Source organism: Eurypyga helias, unplaced genomic scaffold (assembly GCF_000690775.1).
Source record: "Eurypyga helias isolate BGI_N326 unplaced genomic scaffold, ASM69077v1 scaffold46007, whole genome shotgun sequence".
NCBI lineage: Eukaryota > Metazoa > Chordata > Aves > Eurypygiformes > Eurypygidae > Eurypyga > Eurypyga helias.
This window is the reverse complement of record NW_010263248.1, coordinates 2932-13147: the sequence shown is the minus strand read 5'-3', so window position 1 is coordinate 13147 and position 10216 is coordinate 2932. Positions and strand designations below refer to the sequence as shown.

At 47.5% G+C, this 10216-nt stretch overlaps 1 protein-coding gene across 1 annotated transcript; it reads left to right on the top strand.

Moving 5' to 3' along the window:
- The first annotated feature begins 3544 nt into the window (after nucleotides 1–3544).
- On the top strand, nucleotides 3545–8066 carry SLC31A1 (solute carrier family 31 (copper transporter), member 1). Its single transcript, XM_010155967.1, has 4 exons — nucleotides 3545–3703; nucleotides 5995–6067; nucleotides 6777–6945; nucleotides 7592–8066. The coding sequence occupies exons 1-4, from the start codon at nucleotides 3608–3610 to the stop codon at nucleotides 7791–7793; spliced, it is 540 nt and encodes a 179-aa protein (XP_010154269.1). The 5' UTR covers nucleotides 3545–3607; the 3' UTR covers nucleotides 7794–8066.
- The last annotated feature ends 2150 nt before the right edge of the window (nucleotides 8067–10216 follow it).

Genomic DNA, 10216 nt, shown 5'->3' with positions numbered 1-10216 from the left:
GTTGGTCCTGCTCCGAGATGATGGCTTGAAGTGAGAGAAGTCCTGTGTGTAGCACTGAGTCTTGCTGTTTTCCTTAAGAATTTGCGGGGTCATGAAAAGGAGGCTGTGGCTCCTCTGACGCAGGATGACGGCAGCAGGAGGGAAAGAAACGAAAAGGAGGCTGTGGCTCCTCTGACGTGGGATGACAGCAGCGGGGAAAGAAACAAGCCCTGGAGAGACTTTCCTCGTTCCTCTTCCCTGTCCCACCCTGTTGGTTTTCTTATGTGGCAGGTCACTGGAGAGTACAAAATAGCCTGGGTGTGCATCCCTGGTAACAGTGCAGCTTGGAGGCAGGTGCGACGTAAGGTCTGTGCCCTTCAGGTGTGCAAACACTTAAAAATACCTCAGCCTGCTCCAGCCTCAATCAGCTCAGCCCCCCTCTCCCGGGCGTGTTCAGGAATCCACTCCAATGCCTCTCTTTCTCTCTGTGCAAACATGTCGAGCAGGCAGCAGTCAAGGGATTAAATCACCCATTCAGACAAAAATACCTGCTGCTGAAGTGCTGGGTTTACACAAGACTAAACCTATTTAAAGAATGTGCTATAATAGAAACTTGTGTGTGCGGATTTTTTTCCTCCAGCGGTGGAGTCAGGCTTGTTACAAACAGCTCCCTTTTCACGAAGCGCAGCACTCCACGTCGGTCAGCATGTCCCTTGGAGTCTGCAAAAGCAAACCAGAGATTTACGGGTTGAAGTATTACCCAGCCGTTGACCTGTTGCTGCTGCTGACCTAGGTGCTGGTTTTTACCCCAAGGCACAGGTAGAGACTTCCGAAGTTGTAACTCAGAGACTGATTGTACTGGGGTGTTCCACTGGAAGTGCTTTATTTTCATCCATGTGTTGGTTACCTTTAGTAACACAAAGGACAGCTGAGGTGGCTCAGGCTGGGTTATTTCCTCTTATGCTACTTAATATCCCATTCAGGTTCTTATAAATGTCTTTCGGCGTTGGGTGAGTGCAGGAGGAGGTTGGATCTGGCCTTGGAGCACCAGTACAGCCGGGTGGGAAGGAGGTGAGCACCAAGCATGCTCTCTGTAACCTGTGCCCAGACCCTGCCCTTCCGCTTGCAGCCACTGTGAACACTCAATCTTGTCCGTAGTACGCTGTAAAGATCTGGAGAACATACTCCCTATTTCTCTCTCTCCGAAGGCCAGTGCTGGTAAATTAGAAGTTGGAGACAACCCAACCCCGAAGGGAGATTTTAATCTGGTAAACAGCCAGGGCTTCTGTGGAGAGTATTGGAACCTGCAGAGTTTGGCAGGAGCATGGAATCCTAAAATGAATAAATAATCGAATGGGACCATGGTCCCTAGCGAGGATGTGGAATCCAAAGCGAACCATCACCCAACTGAAAGAAGAGGGAGGAAACGAGGTTTTGGCTGGGGGGGTGGGTAGGTTCTTATGTTGCTTCTTTCCGCTCGCGGCACACTTGTCTTTGATCCCGTGGTGTAAAGCACTTTGGCTGTTCATTCTTCTTCCCCTGCTGCAAAAGACAATTTGAAGTTTGTGTGGCTTGGCAGAGGATTCCTTTCCCAAGTGTTTTGATTTTGGGACTTCAGTTCTAGCTCTTGAACACTTCATCTCTGAAACAATACAATCTTAAAAGCCATGCTGTATGAAAATCACACCGCTTGTTGCGTGGGTGTCCTTGGGTAATGCTTTTCTGGGTCAGGTGAGCTGCTGCTCGCATTAGCCTCTCCTCCTGAACATTTTTCTGAGCTGTTTCTCTGGTCTTAATATTTAAGCCCAAGTTGTGGGTGGGGTGAGCTAATAATATTAGCAGAAATGTGGACTAAATACATTCTGCTTTTAGCAGAATAATACTAAATACGTTCTGCTTTTAGCCAGTGCCATGGGGTTATATTACATGTTAACTTTCCAGGGAGTTACTGTGAAGTTGTCTGATGCGATAAGAGATTGGCCACAAACTTCATCTGCAGAGAGATGCAGAAAACACCTTTGCTGTGCATCACTGGTGTAGCTCAGGCTAGCCGAGGGCGCATGCAGGGGCTTGCTGGCCCTCACTAATGTCAGTGTTGGCAAGGAGCGTTCGTTCTTTCTCTTGAGTTCTTCCCCAGCACCGTTGACTTAGTTTCCCTCTTACCGTCTCCAAATCTTTAACTTCTCTCGTTGCTCTTTTGAATTTACCTCCAAAGCTGTCTGGGATCACCCCCTGTCACTGATGCTCGGCTGCACCGGCAGCCGTGTCCTGGGCCACTGGGTGACTCCTGCAGGGAAGTGCCATAAGGTCGCTGTCGCAAACCGAACCAGCTCCGCCGCGGTTTGGGGTTTTGTTTGCCTCGTGTTGCTCTCGGTTTGGAAAGCTCTTCTTCAGTTTCATTTCCCCTCTCAGTCTAAATATATTCATACCTTCCTCCTCAAGCACCAAATTGTCTTTTAGCTTAAAAACCTCTTTTGTCCAAGTTGTAAATGCACCTGATGGTTCATCTGGAAGGAAGCATGTCTCTTTTTTTTCTAATTTTAATTGGGTATAGTGTCTGTACTTTGTTTTTTCTTTCACTTGATGTAACTCGAACACTAAGCTAGACTGGGAGCGCACACGGTATTGCAGACAGGGTCTCGTGCAGCGGTGTCGGCACTTGTCTGTAGTGGTGTCTCACTAGGGCTGCCTCTGCCTGGCTCTGGCACACTGTCACGTGCTGTTGTTTCAGGACTGTCCGGTATTCCCAGGTTGTTTTCTCTCTTGTTGCTGTTTCCACCTGGTGACCTTTTCAGGCCAGGAATTGTCCCAGGTTCCATCCCAAGTTGTGCCAGGGTGCGGAAGCCATGTCCACATGGAACCACGACGTGTAGTTCCGTTTTTAATGTAGCGCGTCCAGACATACCTGATTTGCAGTAACCAGGTTAGGGATTTGGACTGCCAGTCTTTTGAGTGTTTCTCCATTGTGTGTAATGTGATTAGCGGGGAAGATGTGACAATACAAAGCTCATGGAAATGCAATTTGATTGCCTGTGGCTGTTGCAGACCTTTGGCTGGTAATAGGTCTTGTACCACCTAATGTAATTTCTTTGTTAAATATGTTCCAAATAAAATGCGTAACTGTCAATTAAGAGAAATATTGTAATCTCATCCTTTAGTATATGCAATTTAAAATGGGGCTTGAGATATTTTTGCCTCTTGCATGACTGCAATTGAGAAGAGACTTGGGCTTTTTCCCCTTACAGATACAAAATGTTCCTTTATGATGAGCGCTTGTCCCCATTTCTGCCTCAATCAGATTAGGCTGCCGTTCTGGCAGGAGTGTTTGGGATGGTGAAGCAATATAATGAGGTAAAGCTCAGAGGGACACACCTCCTTTAAACTGTCTGCTCACTTACTGGGCGCTCTCTGTAGTCAGAGTGCAGGACCATGAGGATGCTCCAGAAGTTTATCCAGAGGCAGTAGTTCTCAGTGGCTTAGAGAATTTTCTCTTGCAGAAGCAATAGACAAACCATCTTCTCTTTAGAAAAGTGCAGCTGCTTATTTTTTTTTTCCTTTGTTTTTCAGGGTCCCACTTTTCTACGTGCCTTTGAATATCTCTGCTGTAAAGTTCTCTAATCGTCACCACATGAACGGCTCCATGTCACCAACCATGCACCCTCCTGAACATCACCACTCAACGGCCGCCCCGGGACACGGTCATGGATCTGACATGATGATGATGGTAAGTGGAGAAGTCATAACTAACCAGAGAGCTTTTCCTTGTCTGCGGTTCAGAGTAACTTGCCATCATAAAGGTTGTGCTTTTGAGAATCAGAAATGAAACTCAGCTTTGGAAGGCGGGAATCAATCCAATTAAAACACAGACCTCCTTGTGGCTCTTCAGGGTGAAGGAGTGGCGTGAAGTGATATGAAACACAAAATTTATTTCAGAGCTGGGGATCCTTTGGCAAAATGGTCTTTTCTTGCAAAAAAACTTGCTAGCAGCCAGCCTGGTGTCTGCTCTCTAGCCAGCTAAAGGCAGAAATGCAAAGCAAGTGTTTTCCTGGAAGGAACAGAGATGGATGGAGTTCTCCGGGACTGTTAGTGTTGGCAAAAGCCGTAACTGGCCCGGAGAGGATTGCGCACCGTTGTCACGGCTTGTGCTGACCTGCAGGCGACCAACCTCTGCCCTTTTCCTCCTGAGCTTTAAGTACGCTCTCACTCTGGGGGGCACACCGGTACCAGGGCTCTTTGCCACGTTGGCATTAAGGCTGTGTAGGTCCTGAATCCTGCCGCTCTAGCTAGCTTTGATTTAAACGAGTTCAGACTTGTGCTTGCTGGCATCACTGCGGCTTTGCAGAGATCTGGGCCAGAATTTCCATGGAGATGACCGTAGGACCTGTGTCATTGTCTGTAACCTGTTCTAGGGACTTTTTCAGCTTTTTTCTGCCTTTTCTAAATACTTTTGGAGTGAGTTGCAGATTATTAAACCACAGCTCTTTATGGGTAAACTTTGAAAGGAGGTGAGAGAGAGTACATTTCCATTTCAAATGAGAATGTACTCAGGAGTGTATTTTGCAAACCTTCAGTTGAAATTTCCCTGCCAGCCATGTGCCCAAAGGAAGGCACCAAGGATCACTGCTTCTACTTCTATTGCAAACAGTATCATAGCAGAAAGGAGAACTAGAACAGCTTTCCCCTTTGTGAACAAAGCCCAGCAGTGCTGGTGGAACTTGCAGTCCAGCATTGTCACTGATGTCCTTGTGAAGCTCTTCATATAATCTAACTGCCAAGGACTGTCATTCTCTGATCTTTTACTTTCCATTTAAATGCCATTTCATTGCACATGTCAAGTGCTCTTACCTTCAGTGGATAGACAGGACTCTGCCTTAGCCTGCAGCTGGAAACTCTGATTAATTAAACAAGATTTTGATTTAACATTGCGCATAAAACTGCCAGGGAGGGAAGTATATAGTACAGCATCTGAGATGACAAACAGAACGCATTTTAACGTGTGCACGTTCCCATTCCTTACTTGCCCCAAGTAGCAGGCTCTGTTTCAGCCATGGTTTAGGGAACTAGGCTGTAACGCCCTTCGGTTTGTGTGGGTTTTGGTTTAAATGTAAAAATGTTAAGTCATTAAAGAAACGGAAGTAGTCTCTAAAAGATGTTTTATAGTAATTTCTGCTCTGGGGGTAGTGAATGTGTGCTCATTCTTACGGATGCTGAAATTAATCATAATTCTGATCATCAGCAAATAACCTTAATTAAGCAATGAGAGGAGTTCAAAGAGAAGTTCCTCTAGCTCAGGGAGTACTTTACATGTAAAAACACTCTATGCAGCTGTGGTCACGTACTACCTGGATGGAAAAATTATATGAATGCCAGCGGGCTGAGGGGGTCGCTGCTGTCTCCCCTTCCCACAGCATTCCCTCTGCAGGTTAGGAGCCCTTATTTTCACCAGGGGAAGCTGTGGTCCTGCTTTCTATATAATACTCCTTGTTGTAACTGTACTTAGGCCTCTGTAAGGTATTAGGAGGTTCTGTAGGGAGACAGTAGTCTGCTGGCACAGTGTGGGGTGGGACCAGAGGATTCAGCCCTTATCTGAATGAGCTCGTGTGAGGTCAGGGTGAAGAGAAGTGCCCTGTACCCCAGCCTGTGAGTAGTCATGAGGAGTCAAGGACATGTCTCCATAGAGACATCTCCAGTCCCTGACTACTGATGCTGAGGTGAAAAGGAGCTCCAAAAGCAAGGGGAAGGCACTTTTCTGTAGCAGGTACGGCGAAGGACGGTGCCTTCTGCCCAGGGGCACTGCCTACAAGAGCTGCCCACTAGAAGTGGGACCTGGAGCATGTTTAGCCGTGTCTGGCTTGTGTGTTTCACTAGATTTACTGAAGAGTTTCTTAGTCTCTTTGGCGACCAACTGAAATTATCAGTTCTCATCATCATATAAAACGCTTTGCTAAATCTTGTTGTGGCTCCATCTCAGGACGAGCGCTTCAGGCTGATCTTGATGTTCTTTGTTTTGGGCAGGCAATGACTTTCCACTTCAGCTATGAGAATGTGCCATTGCTGTTTTCTGGACTTACAATCAATACTCCTGGAGGTTAGTAAAATTGTCTTGTCCAGTCCAAACAAAACGTTTGCAATTGATGAATGCTTCAGGAATTACCTTGCTTTTTATGCCAAAAGTATGCAGACACTCTGTGTTGAGTCTGTTTTAAATGGCTTCTGTGGGGTGAAAGAAAAAGGAGGTGGTTTATATAGTTTGAGCATTTGGTGGGTCTTATTAGCAAAAGCAACTGCTACTTTCACTTAATGGGTGAAATTCCAGTTAGTGGGTGAATTAGATTCATATTTACTGTCTGTACATGTGTGGACATGTGGAATGCTGGGGGTGACTTTTTTGCAAGGGGATGCAGTGACAGGACAAGGGGTAACGGGTTTAAACTGAAAGAGGTGAGATTTAGATTAGACACTGGGAAGAAATTCTTCCTGCAGAGGGTGGGGAAGCACTGGGACAGGTTGCCCAGAGAAGCTGTGGATGCCCCATCCCTGGAAGTGTCCAAGGCCAGGCTGGATGAAGCTTGGAGCAACCTGGTCTAGTGGAAGGTGTCCCTGCCCATGGCAGGGGGGGGGGCTGGGTGGGCTTTAAGGTCCCTTCAACCCAAACTGTTCTGTGATTCTATGACACAGTGCCCAGCCAGACCCTGTGCAGTGTGACATGGGTGTTGAATTGTACATGCATCTTCTGACATGTTTTGAGGCACACGTCCTTTGTTACATAGATACAATAATGCTTCCTCTTTTGTCAGAAATGGCTGGTGCCTTTGTGGCTGTCTTCTTCCTGGCCATGTTTTACGAAGGCCTTAAGATTGCCCGAGAGTGTCTGCTCCGTAAATCCCAAGTCAGCATTCGCTACAACTCCATGCCAGTGCCAGGGCCCAATGGCACTATCCTGATGGAGACGCACAAAACTGTTGGGTAAGAATTTCCTTCTTCATTCTAAGACAGATTTCTTCAGCAGCTGACTAAGGTGAAAACTGCAGCAGAAAAAACTTCATGCAGCCAGTATTGCTCTCTGCAAAGTATCGTGACTGCAGACTGGGACACAGCTTGACAGTGGAGGACACTGTGCTCGAGTCACTTGTCCCCCCCATCCTAAAGGGCCAAAAAGAGGAAAGCCACAAGGAGTCAGATGAGCTTGCTTTTTTTCCAGAGCAGTAACGAACACATCTGGGGAGTTCCCAGGAACAGAATTTGGGTGTTATAGCCAGCGATCCAGACAGAAAGTACTTAGGATCCTTCTCTTGACAGGTAGTCAAAGCCTCTACTCCGAAAAGAAGCCATTCTGCTTATTGAATGTGGGGGTGAAATAAGTTTGTAGAATTCTGTTTCTCAGCTAAAAGTTTTGTCCTCCCAGCAAGCACCATGCTTCCTTGCCAGTCAGCTCTGTGGGCAGAAACACAAGTGACAGATGCATGTCCAGCCTGCTTTGTTACCTTCTCTGCCATTTCATGCCCACCTTGGCATCCTGTCAGCCTCAGAGCTAAGTTTTCTCTTTGGGGATGTGCGTTTTCCCGTCGGTGTCTCACGGGTGCTGACAGTTCTTTGGGTTTTGTGTTCTCAGACAGCAAATGCTGAGCTTCCCTCACCTCCTGCAGACTGTGCTGCACATCATTCAAGTCGTGGTCAGCTATTTCCTCATGCTGATCTTCATGACATACAACGGATACCTCTGCATAGCTGTGGCAGCAGGGGCGGGGACGGGCTATTTCTTCTTCAGCTGGAAAAAGGCAGTTGTTGTGGATATCACGGAGCACTGCCATTAGCACCGAATGCTGCCCAGAAGCCTCTCACCCCACCGCTCTCTTGAAGCGCAGCCATCACGAGGACTGGATCATTCCTAAGCTGAAAGAGAAACAACATGAAGAAAATCAACTGGAGTTCACAGCAAGTTCCTAGCTGGGGTGTAGGGATGTGAGGAGCTGGGGTATGCTGCTCCCTCTTGCTGCAGGCTGGCAGCAGGGTTGCCTCTTGAGGGTCCCGTGGTAGCCGTTCTTGGCTAGGATTTGCTTTATTCTTAGATTATGCCGTGATTGAAATTAGTTGGCTGACAGAAATGTAGAAATATTCTTAAAAAAAAAAAACCAAAAAATCCCCAACAAAACAAAAAACAGAAACAAAAACCATTTTATTTTTAAATTGTAAATGCTCATCTGTGAGGGTTTTATGAACAGCAGGTAAAGATCAAAGTTGCCAGTGGAGCCTACGTGTGCAAATGGCTATTTTAATTTTACTTTTTTCCAGTAGGTACATAATGCCAGAGCAGATCATCTCCCTGGCATTGTGGCTTTCGGGGCCAATGACACCTTCTTGTTGCAGAAGGACTCAGCCTCTGAGGAGGATTTGGTGCTGCACATCAGACACGCTCAGGTGTGTCCTGGTAAGGGAGAACTCTGACATAAGGATGTGACTCGGGGGTGCAGGTGAGCCTGTCCCCCAAGCCCATCAGAGGATGACGAGTGTCGTTAATCTTCTGATGTACCAGCAGCTTTACTCAGCTTCACGTGATGACGTTTGGGTTTGGCTGCTTTCATTTCCCACCCATGGAAATAGACAGAGTAGATGCAGGACAATTGTGTATTTACAGGGAAATAATAAACCATTGAACCCACATGTACATCATGCTGAACTGCACCTGGATGGATTCAGCTAGATTTGGTTTACTAAGACTAGTTCTGCAAATGAGGCAAGAGCTAAATAATGGTTTCATGACACTAAAGGTTAAAATGTGTGAAGAGGGCATTCCTTGAGGGAGATGCAGTAAGACAACCATGTTCCTTTAAAGGAGAGATTTGGGGAAGAGAAGAAAGGACAGGACTCCAGCAGCCTTCGGTCTCTTCGCAGGTGAAATTTGAAGCGGCTTGGGCTGATTAAAAGGTATTCCTGACCGAGATGACTCCTCTTTGCTTTAATAATCCTGCTATGACCTTGTTAGCTTGGAGGCGCAAGCGTTATCGGTGCCAGTGGTGACAAGTGTAGTGTAGTGCAGGAAGAACTTCCCGTTCAGTGCTGTGAGCTCTACCCATTTCACAGGCAAGACAGGCTGTGACATGGCAAAAACCAGCTTACTGTATGCGTGATGCCCAGAACATGCTTTGGGATTCTAGGGAGCAGTTTCTAGCGCTCCGCCGTTTCACTGCTCCGTGTTGCAGGGGATGTTGTGCAGAGCACGGTGCAAAGTGGGAGTCGTCCTGCTCAGGACGGTCACTTTGTGCCAGTAGCTGGCTGAAAGGGAAGATGGGATTTTCTGAAGGGCTCTGACAAACAAGCACCACTTTCGGGCTGGGACTGATGGCTGGAATGTGCCTGAGAACAGGGAATCCTTCTGAGATGAAAGTGCCTGGGCACACGCAGTGGCATCTTTTTTCCCTGAAGATGCTGCTCGCTGCACTGTCAGCAGTAGCTGGGGACGGAAAGCTCATCCTGTGAAGAAGAATTACGTTTCTTCAGCCAGGAAGCTTTACAGGGCGAGGCCCATCCCTGCGTATGTGGGTTCTTCACTGTGCTGATGCTGCTACGTCAGCCCAGAGCCCACCCTCGCCCCACCGCCCGCTTTGAAAGGCAGCGGGAAGTCGCTCACCGCTACTGCCAGGATCTTGAGTTGCACCACCTCAAGTCAGCCCTCCTGGGCCGATGCCAGATGTTTATTTGCACATCTTGTCTGGGCAGTGCAAGTACAGAAGGAGAGGAGTTAAAAGCAGGCTGAGGTTTCTAAGGAGCTGCTTTCTATAGCAAATTTGCCATCTGGATGAAAGAGGCAAAGTTATCGTCATGGAGAACTTCTGACCACCTCCTGAGGAGACAGGAAAAGCTGTTCCCCAGTCTGGTCTCTGAAGGGAGTTATGTCTTGACTGCTGCAGAAGGACAAACTGATGCCCTCTCTGCATCTCTCGCAAAGGTAAAAACCTCCTGTGCCCTCTAAGCAATCATGCCTCTCTGAGTGGGAACCGCACCCTTCCGATCCCTGTGTGGAAATCTTGGTGTTGGTCAGAGAAGATTGACGCAGTGATGGTTGTTTATGCTTCGAAAGCTTTACACTGCGGGGGCTTGGTCCCCGGAGGAGTTGAGAGCCGATGTTGCCAGCCCCGCTCTGGTCGGTTTCTCCTGAACGAGATGGAGTTGTTGCTGTCACGGGGGTGTCTGATGGTAGGGGACAGTCACGAGTGGCTTTGTGTGATGACACTAGTTA

What these genes read in the sequence shown, in the direction of transcription:
- SLC31A1 (XM_010155967.1), top strand. Translation starts at nt 3,608, where the DNA reads ATGAACGGCTCCATGTCACCAACCATGCACCCTCCTGAACATCACCAC. An exon ending in TACAATCAATACTCCTGGAG is followed by an intron (nt 6,068 to 6,776) that starts GTTAGTAAAATT and finishes CTCTTTTGTCAG; the next exon opens with AAATGGCTGGTGCCTTTGTG. An exon ending in GAGACGCACAAAACTGTTGG is followed by an intron (nt 6,946 to 7,591) that starts GTAAGAATTTCC and finishes TTGTGTTCTCAG; the next exon opens with ACAGCAAATGCTGAGCTTCC.